The 15,547-nt window shown below is 46.5% G+C and overlaps 1 protein-coding gene across 3 annotated transcripts; it reads right to left on the bottom strand.

The window, feature by feature from the left end:
- Window positions 1-8,987: 8,987 nt before the first annotated feature.
- Window positions 8,988-13,452, bottom strand: LOC125513017 (magnesium transporter, putative (DUF803)). Of its 3 annotated transcripts, none has more exons than XM_048678059.2 (14): window positions 13,256-13,452; window positions 12,157-12,423; window positions 11,691-11,775; window positions 11,539-11,600; window positions 11,162-11,247; window positions 10,991-11,064; window positions 10,630-10,732; window positions 10,419-10,547; window positions 10,217-10,316; window positions 9,997-10,116; window positions 9,821-9,911; window positions 9,687-9,744; window positions 9,469-9,595; window positions 8,988-9,390 (listed from the first exon to the last, which is right to left on the bottom strand). In XM_048678059.2, the coding sequence occupies exons 2-14, from the start codon at window positions 12,247-12,249 to the stop codon at window positions 9,229-9,231; spliced, it is 1,290 nt and encodes a 429-aa protein (XP_048534016.2). In that variant the 5' UTR covers window positions 12,250-12,423; window positions 13,256-13,452; the 3' UTR covers window positions 8,988-9,228. The 3 variants fall into 3 exon arrangements, with proteins under 3 accessions (XP_048534016.2, XP_048534017.2, XP_048534018.2); XM_048678060.2 differs by having other exon boundaries at window positions 9,687-9,741; XM_048678061.2 differs by lacking the exon at window positions 9,687-9,744 and having other exon boundaries at window positions 9,469-9,578.
- Window positions 13,453-15,547: the final 2,095 nt, after the last annotated feature.

Genomic DNA, 15,547 nt, shown 5'->3' with positions numbered 1-15,547 from the left:
TCCGCCGACTCCTGAATCTCGGGACGAGATTCTTCCGAGTGGGGGCGAGTTGTCACATCCCTAGTTCTGGTATGACCTAGGCTAGCCCTTCATGTTTGCATCATGTTTAAATTCCATATAAATTTGAAATGGGGATTTGTGAAACCCTCAGAAATCATTTCTGGAAATAATCCAGATAAAAATTTCTCCAAAAAGGTCCAAGAAAATGTTCGTGTTACTCTCTGAAAATATTGGTCAGAGGTAAAAATCAAACCAATATTTTAAGGAACTCATAAATATTTATCTTGGACATTTGGAGTTAATCCAGTAATTATTTGCGTTGGATAAATATTATTATATATATGAAATATTGTCCAATAATTCTGAATTTTGGTGAGGGGCTTTGGAATAATCCCTTAGGCCCCTGCAAAAATTGTCAGAATTAAATAAAATGATTTGGTATTTTTATCAAACCAAAACAAATGTCAGAAATTAGAAAAGAGAAATAAGAGAGAAGGAGAGAAGTACCTGGGCCTTACCTGGCAGCCCATCTGGCCGGCCCAGCCCACCAGGGGCAGGGAGGTCTTCTTCCTCCCGCCAGTCGGATGCACAGCGCGTGCCCGACGTGCGCACGGCCACCGCCGCCACCTCCTGCTTCCCCGCTCGCTGCTGGAGGCCCCCGACGACGCCACGCACTCCCCTCGGCCTCTCTCACTCCCTCTCGCTCTCCCTCCTCCCCTGGATCCCTCTCTCTCACCCCCCCCTCCCCCGAACGGCTCCGTCGCCACGGCTCGCCGTTGCCGCGCCCACCGTCACGGCCTCGCCCTCGTTTCGTGCCCAGACGCTCCGCGCCGTCCTCCTCGTCCTCTCCACCAAGTCACGCACCACGGGAGGCCCTGGAGCACCGCCTCGCCGTCGTCTTCACTTCCGGCCGCCGGAGATCGCCCTCGCCGTTCCGGCTGCACCAAGCCTTCCCCGAGCTCGCCGACCCCGCCGTTGGATTCGCTGTGAGCCCCGCCGTCGAACCCCCCTCTCCCCTGCTCTTCTGGCGCCCTCTAGCCCCGTCTGGCACCACGGCCGTAGCACCTCGCCGCCGGCCATGGCGCCACCGTGGCCAGGGGCCGAGCCAGCCACTCCCACGCGCGTCACCGTGCTCCTGGTGACGCCAGGAGGCCGTAGAGGCCCTCCGCAGCCCCTGCCATGCCCCGTAGCTCGATTCCGCCTGAACCCGTGCTCCGGCCGCCGCTACGAGCCTCGCTCCGGCGAGCTCCGGCCACCCCTCCTCCTCCTATCTACCCCACTAGATGCGGGAGAGCACGGGCTACGCCCCGGTGCTCTCCGCCGCCCGAATGGTCGCCGGAGGGCGATTCACGTGCCCTCCGCCGCGTTCGGCCTCGCCGGTGGCTAAACGCCGGCAGGTTTGACCGAGTCAACCCCGCTAATTAACCCCCCCTTTGTGACACTGACAGTGGGCCCCGCGCCCTAATCTGTTAATTAGATTAGAAATAACCCCCTCTGTTAATTAACCTATGAAACTGACGTGTGGAGCTCACACGTCAGGTTTGACCGGTCAGCCACGGTTGACTTGCTGACGTCATGCCACTGTCATGCTGACGCAATTATTCATTTTCTGGTATTAAAATAAATTAGGAAATTCCAGAATATATTCAAAACTTCAAAAATTCATAGAAATTCAACCGTAGCTCAGATTGAAATAATTTATATATGAAAAATGATCAGAAAAATTCAATCTATCCATCTGAACCATTTTCATGCATGTTGAACCAACTTATACCCACTGTATAAGTGAAAACATGATAATGGCATTTTAAATGCTAAATATGTAGTTTGCATATGAAACCTTGGTCCATATGGATTTCATTTAAATTGTTGCTAGATGCATTAGTGAAAATCATAACATTATTACCATGTTCATGCATCATAATGTTGCATATGTTTGTGTCTTGATTTCCGACACCGTTCCTTCTCGATAGGTCCTGCTCCGTAAAGTGTTCGAGAGTACCTATCAGTGGAGCAGTGCCCCCCTGTTGATCTACCAGGCAAGCAAACCCCCTTGTTCATTCCGATACAATCCCACTCTCTCGCTCCTGCTCCCTTTTACTGCATTAGGACAACAACGATTCAACTGCTACTTTATGTTGCGGTAGTTGAACCCATCCCTCTGCATGACCTGTCATTGCCACAGTAAATAGTTGAAACCCACTAGCATGTGTAGGAGTTGCTTGAGACATGTTGTGTTCTTGCCATGCCATGCCTACTATTGCTTAGAGTATGTCAGGTCTGATTCATCGGGAATGAATTGGAGTGTTATGATATGTTCTGGTGCTGAGAGTTAAGCGTGTGAACACGATTTGGTAAAGGTAGCCGTGAGAGGCCATGTAGAAGTACATGGTGGGTTGTCTCATTGGGACCGTCCTTAAGAACTAAGTTCTGTGTAAGTTGCCCAAAGACTAGCTACTACCACACATTGGGCTCCGGGCGCTCCAAGCTCTCTCGGCTTATTAACCGCCTTGAACTTTGTCCAGGAGTTGCAAATAGTTTCTGGTGTTTGTAGGTAGTGCTATTTTTTCTACCGAGTGGCACCCGGTGGGGTGGGCTCGGGACAGACTAGGCACAGGTGGCATGGTGTACCAAGTGGCACCCAGATGGTGGGCTTGGGAACCCTGCTCACATCGTTTGGGGCCGTGAGCGACACCCCGGCCGGATCTCCTTGCGGGTTGAACCCAAATAGGCGATAAACCTGGACTAGGGTCTTGCGTGGATAGTCAGGTCGTGGCCGACACCCTCGCCAGGCTTCCACTTGAAGGTTGCCGAGATACATGACGTGTACATGGTGATAAGTGGTGAGAGCGTGTGTGAAGAAGTACACCCCTGCAGGGTTATCATGATCTATTCGAATAGCTGTGTCCTCGGTTATGGACTTCTTGGATGCTTACGTGGTTCATAGACAACTTAAAGTGGATACTCTAAAATGCTCAAGACAAGTGTGAGTGCTATGGATGGCCTTCTCGTAGGAGAGACGGGGATGAATCCATAGTAGTGTATTGACGTGGTGATTAGTGAACTCGTGTGCGCTGCCTCACCTCAAAGAAGTTTCTCATTGTCGTAGAACAGGATAGCCACTGAGTCAAAGCTGGCTTGCTGCAACTAAACCCCACATTACCTTCTTGATACAAATGCATGTATGTTAGGATCTGATGTAAGTCTTGCTGAGTACCTTGTACTCACGTTTGCTTTATTTATGTTTTGCAGGTGAGACATCTGTCTCACTAGTAGTACCGCTTGGACTTCGACGAGTAGCTTGTTACCTCAGCTACGATCTTGTACCTTGGAGGGACGTGTAGATAGTCAGGCTTCTCGGCCTTTTTCTTTTGTAGTTGTCTGTACTCAGACATGTAATGCTTCCATTGCTTGTATGCTCTGAATGATGGGTCATGTGACCCCTGTTTGTATTTATGCTATGTGGCTCTTCTGAGCCTTTATCTATATGAGTTGCGTTATGTTGTGATGCCATGTTGTACATCACATACTTGCATGTTATGCGTACGTGTGACGTGTATTGCTATGTATGGGATCCGACAATCTAGTTGTTTGTCCTTGGCAGCCTCTCTTATGGGGAAATGTAGTCTAGTGCTTCCTTGAGCCATAGTAGTCCGCTACAGCCTGGTTCACCGGAGTCCTGCTAGCCCAGCACTACTGCTCAGAACACTTGACTGGCCGGCATGTGTTCCACTTCGTTCCTATGTCTGTCCCTTGGGGAAATGTCACGCGGTGACTTCCGGAGTCCTGTTAGCCCAGTACTACAGCCCGGATTCATACGCTGTTGACCGACATGCTCGATGTGATTCATGTATGCCTGTCTCCATAGGTCTGTGCCGCTTTGGGTTCACGACTAGCCATGTCGGCCCGGGTTCTCTGTCATATGGATGCTAGCGACACTATCATATACGTGAGCCAAAAGGCACAAACGGTTCCGGGCCATGGTAAGGCGACACCCGTGGGGATACCGTGCGTGAGGCCGCAAAGTGATATGAGGTGTTACATGCTAGATCGGTGTGACTTAGAATCGGGGTCCCGACACCGGATGCCCCCTTGGGCGGAGGCCCCCTTCTCAGGCCTCCCTCACCTCGGCCTTCTTCTTCTCTTTCTTCTCTGGCGCCGTAAGGCACCACGGTTAGCATCTCCTCCAATAGGGCCGACCTGGGGTCTTCAGGCAATGGGGCTGGGTTGTCGATTCACACGGCTTTGTTTAGCCAGCTCTGTGAATGCGGGGAAGAAAGAATTAGGTTCCTCGTTAAAAAGACAAATATTGGAACATAGAAAGTAAAACCTCGTTACCTCCCGGGGAGGGTGTGCGGCATCAAGGCTGATATCTTCTTCCTTGGCTGGCCACTCCTTCTAGGGCTTGAATAGCACCTTCCACGTCCTGTCGTGGGTGGTGCCATAGAAGCGAAGCATGGTGGCTAGGTCCTCGGGCATGTAGGACCACATGGGGCCGACCCGTTGTTGGCAAGGTAGGAGGCGGCGGCAGAGCATCACCTGGACCACGTTGGTCAGCTTGTCGTTCGCCCTTATCATACTGGAGACGCGTTTTTGTAGCGACTCCACCTCCGTGGATGATCCCCGGTCAAGGCCCTTCTTGGTCCACGAGGTTAGCCTTGTTGGAGGCCCGGATCTGAATTCAGGGGCCGATGCCCAGCCCGCGTCGCGTGGTTCGGTGATATAGAACCACTCTTTTTGCCAGACCTTGACGGTATCTATAAAGGTACCCTCTGGCCACTCAACCCGGGCAAGCTTACTAATCATCCCCTCGCACACACACACACACACACACACACAGTCTGCATGCTAGCCATCGACTATCTTTGACTTGACGTTGAAGACCTTTAGCCATAGGCCAAAGTGTGGCTAGACCCGCAGAAAGGCCTCACAGATGACGGTGAAGGCCGAAATATGAAGGATGGAGTTCAGAGTGAGATCATGAAAATCTAGCCCGTAAAAGAACATCAACCCCCTGATAAAGGGGTGAGGCGGGAAGGTCAGCCTCCGGGTGAAGTGGGGGACGAACAACACCCTCTCGCCTAGCCATGGAGTGGGGACGACTTGGCCCTCCTCCGGAGCCCGGTGAGTGACATTGGCCAGAAGGTAGCCAACAGGCTTTAGATTCTCGATGTCGTCATTGTGACGTTGGAGGCCTCCCACTTCCCTTTCGAACTAGATCCAGCCATGGACAGATTGAGGAAATGGCTAGGAGGGATTCTTGGGGGAGGATGGATCAGGGCGCTGGAGCCCAGTAGATTGGGGAAGCAATGGCGAGAGGGGAAGGGGAAAGCATGCAGAGAAAGCGGTCGAAATATGAAGGAGGGAGTTCGGAGTGAGATCATGAAAATCTAGCCCATAAAAAACATCGACTCCCTGATAAAGGGGTGAAGCGGGAAGCCCAGCCTCCGGATGAAGTGAGGGACGAACAACACCCTCTCGCCTAGCCAGAGAGTGGGGACGACTTGGCCCCTCCTCCAGAGCCCGGTGAGTGACATTGGCCAGAAGGTAGCCAGCGCGCTTCAGATTATCGATGCTGTCGTTGGTGACGCTGGAGGCCTCCCACTTTCCTTTCGAACCAGATCCAGCCATGGACGGATTGAGGAAGTGGCTAGGAGGGATTCTTGGGGGAGGACGGGTCAGGGCGCTGGAGCCCAGTAGATTGGGGAAGCAATGGCGAGAGAGGAAGGGGAAAGCGTGTGGCAGTTTTCCTTTTATAAACTGCCATAATACCAAGAGTCCCTTTACTGCGCCTCAGACCTCGCCGCTTCCCGATATAATCGTGTCATTATGCGTGAGTGGGATAAGCAAAATCATTGATCATATCCCTTAAAACACGGGGCACGATCTCCATATTGATGGGACGTGCCAATGGAGGAGCCGCCTCGAACCTGAATCAAGTTTTTACAATGGTTCAGTGTTTGTGGCCGGCCGTGACCTTTCGCCAAAAGTTATCAGGCAAGGGCACTGTTCACACTTGAGCAGTTGGCCTTCGAGGCTAAGCGATGTTCACAATTCAGAGTCAGGATATAATCTGGATGACCCATGGCTGAACTTGGACGAGTGGCCCTTGAGGGATAGGTACGATGGGCCCAACGACGCTTCGATGAATCGGGAGATCATCGGCAGCCGAACTATTGACATCCGAACATTGAGGGGGTGAAGAACTCATCTTGCAAGCCGGAGACTTCGGACATGCAGAACTACCAGAAATCATGAACCCCGGCGTTGGACACTAGTTCGGGGGCTACTGAGGGAGTCCAAGACTAAGGGGTCCTCGGGCTGCCAGACTATCTCCTGTGGGCCAGACAGGTGGGCCGCTCAATGACTACTAGAAGGTTGAGCTATAAGGCGACTCCGTGTCCGGATAGGAAACCTTGGAAGCCTTGGTGTGTCCTCCAAGTCAAGATGGTAGAATCGGCATGTTTATTCCTTCATTGTAACCGACCATGTAACCCTAGTATCCCTGGTGCCTATATAAACCAGAGGGTTTAGTCCGTAGAGGCTAGAAGAAGAAACATCATCCTACTCACCTAGGGTTTAGTTCATCTAATCTCGTGGTAGATCGACTCAGTAATCACCCTATACACTTCAATACAATCAAGCAGGGCGTAGGGTTTTACCTCTCCGAGAGGGCCCGAACCTAAGTAAACATCGTCTCCTTCGTCCCTTGTTCCCCATTGATCCAAGGTCCACAGCTCAGGACCCCCTACCCGAGATCCACCGGTTTTGACACCGACATAAGGGGAGCAAGAACGGAGTTTCGGGTGGAGTTTTCAGCACTTTGGAGCCACCATGATGAAGTACAAGGACATGGAAGAAATATACAAGATGCCCTTTTACTAATTTCGTCCATAGCTTAATATAGGTGTTGTGCCACCTTATTTTTGGGCTAGACCCATGTAATTTTGAAATACTACTTTTAGGCTATATTTTTAGAGTCTGTATTGTAGGGAAAACGACTTAGGAGGTGTTTTAGTTCCACCTTGCCAAGGGAGGAAAAAATCTCCTCTCTTTCCCCCTACAAATAGAGCCCTTAAGGCACCCTTTATACTTTGGGTTTTGTTTAGATTAAAAGTTCGCCGTAGCAGCAACTTCGCGTACTTTGTTTGTGTTCTACGACCAGACAAAGACGTCACAGAACCCCACCTTTCATTAATAAAGTTTTTCTCTTATATTCGCAATATCCATATTGTAATTTTAGTTTCTTGCTTGTTCTTCGTTTGCGTGCAGAAAACAGACCCTCATGGTCAGGTTAATCGTGCTCCAGCGTGATCAATAACCTCTCGGAGTTGGTTCAGGGCCGGCCCTGAGGGGGGCAGGGACGGCCGCCCCAGGCCCCCAAAATCTAGGAGGCCCGGCCCAGGTATGTAGGCAGGCTATGGCCTATGGAGTCGGAGAAAAAATCGCAACGCTGGGCTTTCACGCATGCCGGCAGCCAGGCACGCAAGCGCGAGAAGCAGCAGGCAGATAGCCCGATCCCACCCAGCAGCGATCGATTTGGCTTACCCTTAAGAAAAGCGATCGATTTGCATGCGATCCCTTTCATCACATATTAAAAAAAATCGTGGTCCCTTTCTATTTTTTAATTAGCACAGATCGTGATCCCTTTATATTTTCCATCACGCGGGGATTCCCAGTCCCAGCCCTAGGCCGCCGACGCCATACTGCCGCCCCCTGCTCCTACGAGTAACTCCTTCCAAATCCAGTTCACCGGCGCCGCTGATTAGTGATTACAATTCCCAAGGTCCCCGTCGTCATCCGGTTTGCTCAATTGAATTGCTCTCTGACTCTAGCCTCTTGGCCATGTATAGCAGTATAGGCACACGCACTGACGCTCATCAGTATTCAGTCATCACAGATTCGACCGTCGGGTATATCGTAATCATATTGTCGTTCATTGATGCATAGCAGGCACTATTCAACAAATGATGCAATGATTTTTTTCGTTTGCAGCAGTGTGTTATCAATATCATGTCATCCAGAAACAGAAAGTATCCATCAGGTAGTGATAAAAGGAAAACAAAGAAACTTGTGGATAAATTGGTACAATCACAAGGCAGTGATATTCATAAATTTCTCAAGAGTAATATTGATGCTTCCGCTGCTTCGATAAACCGAGATGATGAGTTGGTGATGGTTGTCATAGAGGAAGAGAAAGAGCAACCAACTAATGAGAATTCGGAATAGGATCAGGAAAAAGAAAAGGCTGACCCCATATTATTGGATGACATTGACATCACCCCCATCATAAGTGATTTTAGATGCATTTAAGTGTTGTTTAAAATATTATGATGCTCATGTTGTTGTTGTTGTTGTTGTTGTTGTTGTTGTTGTTGTTGTTGTTATATCCATATTAAGGGCCTCGAGTTTTAGTTTCGCCCCGGGCGCCCACAATCTCAGGACCGGTCCCTGAGTTGGTTTAACGATTGCTAAGGTGCGGCATTCTCACACGTTTGTAGTCGGATCTTTAAAGTCTACTCCACCAAAAACGATAGCTATCATTTTATCGAAAGACAGAATATCTTTGCCTATATCACGACCCAAACTAAAAACCAGACAATCCCATCCGCTCGGCCGACCCAACAAACAAAAAGCGTTCAAAAAAATTGTGGATGCGAAAAAAAATGCATCGGCCACCCATTGGGTGACGCGGACCCAAACTAAAAATCAGGCAATCCCATCCGCTCGGCCGACCGAAACAGACAAAAAGCAAACAATACGTGCATTCGTTCGGGTTGGCGCGTTGGAGTTGCCCAAAAAGACAAAAAGCGGACAATACATGCATCCGAAAATCAGACAATCTCATCCGCTCGGTCGACCCAAACAAACAAAAAGCCAACAATATGTGCATCCGTTTGGGTTGGCGTATTGGAGTTGCATTGGAGTTGCTCTTATCATCCCTTAGCTTTTCACATGTTACACAGAAATGGCCGAATAAATGGATAGAATTGAATCAATGAAGTTTATTCTAACATGGTGTGTTTATACATGTAGTGCAAGCAGCTGTTTCAATTACAACATGGGTATTGACAATGTTACAAGTGGAAATGTTGAAACTATACACTGATGTTACAGCTAATTAGTACTACGAGGCAGAACGGACAATTGCCTTGGGAAGTACAAACAATTACCAATTGGCAATATAAAAAATAACATCTGTATTGTGTATCTATAGAACATCACCAGCTATAGATTATCCCAATCAGTGGACCGCGGGGGAATGTACTTTGATCGGTCAGTTCGAATTCCCCTAAACCCTGTTGTTCTCGAGGAAACCATTGGGATTGCAAGCACTGAAGAAGCGCTGATGGTCTCCTCCCCAAGGCCAAGTGACATGGAGCAAGCCGACTGCAAATAAGATGACATGAGGTAGCATACCTGCATCAACGCAAAAGCATACCTTGATCTAGAAAAAGACGCACTGACCTTTGCTCTCGACAATATGTGTTTTGCTTTCACTTTTACTGAGGTTGAGAATGAGTCCATATCATCTACTTCCGTCTCCTCCATCGGCAACTTTCTTGGCCTGCAATTTCCTGATACATGTGCTTCACTGAAAAGGCAAAGTAAAAAAAGACATTCACTGTAAAATGCAATGAAGCATAAGGTTTAACTAGTGGAAAGTGCAATGAAGCAACAAGAACCTGTTCATATCAATTGCCGCGTCCTTTGTGGCGTTAGAGCCATCTTTGGTGTCAGCTACTAAGAATTTCCATGGTCAAAACCATTTTATGTTTATGTAAAAGCACATGAAATCAACTTATTGCCAAGTGCGCACCTTTATTTTCATCAGGTGCTAGCAAGGATATGCCTACGAAGACAAATGTCATGCCCAGCACGAACATTATTATCCTGAGTGTATCAAACACCTAAGGCAAGTCAAAAGCTTCAATTAGTGCATGACCAAACACAAAATTCACTTGCCATTACAAACATTCATGAATAAGAACTTACTTGATACTCTTGAAAGTAAACAAATCCTGTACAAATAGAGAAGAAAGTCCATGCAATCTGAAACATTGGGACAATCAGTATTGCATCAAACAGAGACAGTCCTTCATTCAGTCTCGCCATCTGTGCCACAGTAGAGTCCGATTACACAACAATATCAATCACAACAGAATGTATCATTGTCTCGGAATAATGCATTAGCTTAGTGTCTGCACTACATTACCCAAAATCCAGCTGTACAGAGAAATAACAGAAGAATTGAGTATGTGAACCAGCTGTGGAATTGGTATCTGCTGCTCATGGTCAGCCTCAGCATGTTAGACCTAGTAGTAACCAAATAAAGGTGGGGAGTATTGCAGGGTAGTCAGAAACTCGCAATCAAAGAGGATATGCATGTCATATGCATAAATCTCGGTCAAACCTACAATGATTTCGCAAACAAGACGGAGCAAGATCCAATGGCACCAGATACAATAGCGTAAGAAAAGGGCAGCAGTGTTCGCCAATGTGTGCTAGTATCTTTTGCATTATCTGAAAGAATTGTCTCTCCACTCCTGCAGCAGAGTATTGTAACAGGTAAGAAACAACATAACCGAACGTTTCTAAAGAGGCTAGGTTTTAAGAGGGCAATTTCACCTATAGAGATATTGACTGAGTGCAACAACAAAGACCAATGACATACAATAGAGAACAAAGACCAAGTTGCTGTATTTCGCAATCAGCTGCTCCGGAGTATAAACTGTCCATGTATTTATATCATCAGAAGATTTACTTACAAGTTAGAACACAGATAAAGATAAAGCTGCGGGCTTACAGCTATACATCGTAATAGTATATGCTGCACCCAAGGTAATATGTTCCCTTGCAGGAGCGATGGTGTTACAATTGGCATGGAAACAAAAGCACACCAAAATAAAAACTAAAACTAAATTTCCTTACTGCAATACTAGTCTATAGGGAAACATACAACATAAATAATGTATTAAATAACTCATACCAGGAGATTGGTGATTGCCGAAGGAAACTAAGAAGACATTGCCAAAGACAATAAAAGTTGTGGCTACCATGACCCTGAAATAAAGTAAAATCCTAATTACTCTCATTTCATGATTCAATGTATTCATTCTAATATTTATTAATGTGGTCCCAAGAAGCTAAATATACATACTTCACTGAAATGGTCTTGTTCAACACAACGTAGGCAAATGCAATATTGGATACAAACTGAATTGATCCAAGAGCTGCAAGAAGTGACTGCAGTAAAATTACATGACCAATCATTTTCCAAATCATCTGAGTCACTAGAATGGAACGGGATATGAAAAACATGGTAGAATGAAATTAATTATATACATGCTATACTAAAGAGGCCAACATATGCGGCAAAGTCAACTGAACCTGTTAAGTATGTCTTGTAGAAAAGCAAGAGGGAGGGGGGGGGGGGGGGGGGGCGCTATAAGCCATTTATTTTTCAGTTGCATATGCACTAGTAGTCTTCCATGCTAACTAACTATAGTTGCTTCAAGGAGAAGGTAGTAATCCAACCTGTGCGGCATATGCAAAGGACATGAAGTTTAGGCAGTTCCCCACAGCGAAAAAGAGTATACCTGGACGCATTTTTATATTATTAGATGTGACAGTTTCCTGTTATTTTATCAAATACATAAGTGAGTGAATAGGCTTATCAGACAGCATACCTATTCTCCAAGTCTGAAAATACATAACTGATTTTGGGACGAATTTGCCATCGCCTTGATTGTTACTTGAGTAGAGCTTTTCTCTCTGCCAAAAGAAACGAAAAAACAATCTTAAAATAAAATTCTAGAAATATGTTTCTTTCATAGAATGTTTGGCAGAATAAAATAATATGCTCAAACAAGATCAGGGGGTAAGCATGCAGAAAGAATGAGCTACATCATTGAGTATTGGCTTGGAAAAGCCACGCAATATATGCCATGTTGTCTGATTCTTTCACATAAAGTGCAAGTTACTGAAAACAAGTTGCTTACTTGAACTTGAGCTGACAGATCACAATCCTAATTCAATAACAGGAAGTTTTCTTATGACAAAAATAGCTAAAAATGCTACATACCATATGGAACCCAGATTTAATTTATCGAGTTAAGTAGATAGGTAAATAGAAAGCAATTGTGCAATACCCACCTGATCATGGCCCAGTTTGAGAAGATTAGTACCAAAGTTTATGGCAACACTACCCACAATATTGATCAACGCTCCTATAATCCAGTCGCCCATGAGTCGAAAAGGAATAAATCTCTCTTACAAATATATGGCATACTCCTCCAACAAGCCACTTCTAGAAGAGCTCATTTCACATGTCTTGCTGTAACCAACTGGAAGAGTTTATTTTGTTCACCGGTCCGCAAGAAATAGTATGGAGATGAAACCTGTGGTGGATGACACGGCAACCTGCAAAAGGAAGGGCACAACTGGCATATGAGTCAGATGCGTATACGATGATTTATCACTCAAAAAGAGCATCATTTGGTGTCCAAAGATGAGCTAGCACCCCCTGAGAAGCTGGCCAATGTAACAGCAAGAAGCTACAACCTTACTGGCTGTGCATAGTATCTTCTGGCGAACATTGCCAGAGAGGGAAACAAACTTTTATGTTAAACAACTGCAAGCTACAATAATCCGTCCACATTTAGCTATCCAATCTTCAATAAGCTACTCCCTCCGTAACAAAATGTAAGACGTTTTTTATGCCCTGTGCAAAACCAAAAAAACGTCTTGCATTTGGTACAGCGGTAGTATTGTTTATTCATTATTTGAGAACTGCAAAAGGCTAACATCCTACCGTTTGGGGGAGGTAAGAAGGGCCCTCCCCATATTGATGGCAAAATGTAACCGGCTTTGCCGATTAAATACTAGTACCAATTGTTTGGCCAATTAATCACAGGATCCATCATCTCAGGCTGGGGCAGCGTGAACTGATCGACTGGAATAATGATAATTAATAGTACTCCTCAACCCCGGAGTTGCAAACCCTGTAGATCTCGTCCCAAAACGACCAACAACGCATAAATTACTTCCAAAAATACGAGAGAGGGAGCGTGCGGACGCATTCGCAGCTTAGATCTAGCCTGAAATCGACAATATAAATCAGAGCCCGAACAACCGACCACATGCGGGGGGGGGGGGGGGGGGGGGGGGGGGGGGCAACACGATTCCGACAAGTAAAATGCAAACAATATAGCAAAGGAAGGCACAGGCACGTGTAGATCAAAGCAATCATCACCTGAAACGGAAGGGAAGAAAAAGCCGAGTATGTTCTACACTCTCGTGGTAGTAGGCGCCCTCGGTGGCGGAGCTCGGATTCCTGAGGCGCGCGAGGGGAATGGAGGGAAAGCGGGAACCGGCAGGGGGGGAGAAGAAATGCCGGAATGGGTGGAGAGTGGAGACGTAGACAAAGGAAGAGGACGATGCAGGTCAGGTCAGAGGGTGGTTGGCACGTAAAGAGATCAGCGGAAGCCGTCGGATCTCTATCGGACGAGCAGCGTGGACGGCGGGTCAGGTAAGCCGGAACCGGAAAGGGACGCGCAGGCAGACAGCCGGGCATCTTTTGGCCACAGGATTTATAGAGAAATTTTAAAGGAAAAATCTTTTGATGGTCTTTCGTTTAAAGGAATGGAATCCTGTACAGGATTTCTTTTTTTCCTTCATGTTTTACAGGAAAAGAAAAAAGAGGTCCGACCTCTTGAAAAACTTTCCTGGCGCTAACGATGCGCGAGTCGGCAACTGTTCGATCACTTTTTTTTCGCCTGCATTGCTCACCACGTAAAAATAGACAGAGGAGGAAAAGAAAAAAAAAACTGAGCCCAGATCCATCTATCCCCTCCTCTCACGTAGAAATAGAAACAGCTGACTGGCAGGGAAACGACAACGGACGGCCGAGCGATGCGGCCACATTCGGACGGCGGCCAGCAAACATCGGCAAGCTAGAGAGCATCTACCGCCGACCTGCTTTATATTCAGACCTGGTGCTAATTAGTGGAGAAATAGTCCAGTCCAATTTGCCGGTATGAGTTGCCCCAAGCAATTTCCCCTATCTTGAGTGATAGAGGCAAAGGTGTCCCGATGTTTTGATGAGATGGTCGCTATCGTTTTCAGTGGGAGTCGACCTTAACGATCCGATTACGAACGTGTGAGACATCGCGCCTTAGCAATCGCTAGACCAACTTCCGAGGGGTTATTGACCACGCCGGAGCACGATCAACCTGACCACGAGGGTCTGTTTCCTGCGAGCAAACGAAGAACAAGCAAGAAATTGAGATTGCAATATAGATATTGCGAATAAAAGAGGAAAGCTTTATTAATGAAGGTGGGGTTCTGTGACATCTTGGTCTGGTCGTTGGACACAAACGAAGTACGCGAAGTTGCAGCTATGGCGAACTTTTAATCTAAACAAAACCCAAAGTCTAAACGACGCTCTAAGGGCTGTATATATAGAGGAAGAGGAGGGAATTTCGTGGCCCTTGGAGGAGGGGTCCGAAACCAACCCTAACTCTTGTTTTCCCACACATACGGACTCTAAAAACAATCTATACTTAAGTATTTCGAAAATAGATGAGTCTGGCCCAATAATAAGGTGATGCAGCACCTAGAGTAGCCTCTGGACGAAATTTATGAAGTGCCATCTTGTATATTTTCGTCCAAGACTTCATGCACTCCTTATGGTGGCTTCAAAGTCCTGAAATCATCACTTGTAACTCCGTTCTTGATCCCCTTGCGCATGCCATCATCTCCATGCTTGAACTTGCTCCAAGGTTCATTTTTCTTGTTCAAACTAGGCCCTTCATTTGTAAGCAAAACAAATGTATCCAATTTAGGCAGCATCATATTCTCATGAACATTAGAATCGTTACCAAGAAACGAAAGTACCTGATAATTCAATTGGCGTGCGCGAGCTCTAGTAATTGGTCCAGTATGTATAACAGTAGGGGCTGTGGGTGTAACAATGGTATTGATGTCCTCATCATCATCCTCTTCTTGAAATGAAGTCGTCCTCGACGAAAGCTCATCCTCCCCACTCAAATAAGGCTTCAAATCTGCAATGTTAAAAGTGGGACTAACCCCAAAATCTGCAGGCAGCTCAAGTTTATATGCATTATCATTTATTGTCTCTAACACCTTAAAAGGATCAGCAGCACGTGGCATTAGCTTTGATTTGCGCAAATTAGGAAGTCTATCCTTACGCAAATGTAACCAAATAAGATCTCCAGGTGCAAACACAACATGTTTTCTACCCTTATCTCCAACAAATTTATATTTAGCATTCATACGCTCAATGTTTTCCTTAGTTAACTCATGCATTTTTAAAATCAATTTAGCATGTTCTTTATCATCAAAATTAACCTTCTCCGAAGATGGAAGGGGCAACAAATCAATAGGTGCACGAGGTAGGTAACCATACACAATTTCAAAAGGGCACATCTTAGTAGTAGAATGCAATGAACAATTATAAGCAAATTCAATATGAGGCAAGCATTCTTCCCACATTTTCTTATTATTCTTCAAAACAGCTCTAAGC

This window comes from Triticum urartu, chromosome 6A, assembly GCF_056163025.1.
Source record: "Triticum urartu cultivar PI428250 chromosome 6A, HENAU_Tu73, whole genome shotgun sequence".
In the NCBI taxonomy this organism is placed as follows: domain Eukaryota; kingdom Viridiplantae; phylum Streptophyta; class Magnoliopsida; order Poales; family Poaceae; genus Triticum; species Triticum urartu.
The sequence above is the reverse complement of the archived record's forward strand: the minus strand, read 5'-3'. Positions and strand labels throughout refer to the sequence as shown.

Coding starts and splice junctions, on each gene's coding strand:
- LOC125513017 (XM_048678059.2), bottom strand. CDS start 12,249: ATGGGCGACTGGATTATAGGAGCGTTGATCAATATTGTGGGTAGTGTT. Junction 11,601..11,690: donor TTTTCAGACTTGGAGAATAG/GTATGCTGTCTG, acceptor AAATGCGTCCAG/GTATACTCTTTTTCGCTGTG. Junction 9,596..9,686: donor GCGGCAATTGATATGAACAG/GTTCTTGTTGCT, acceptor TTGCCTTTTCAG/TGAAGCACATGTATCAGGAA.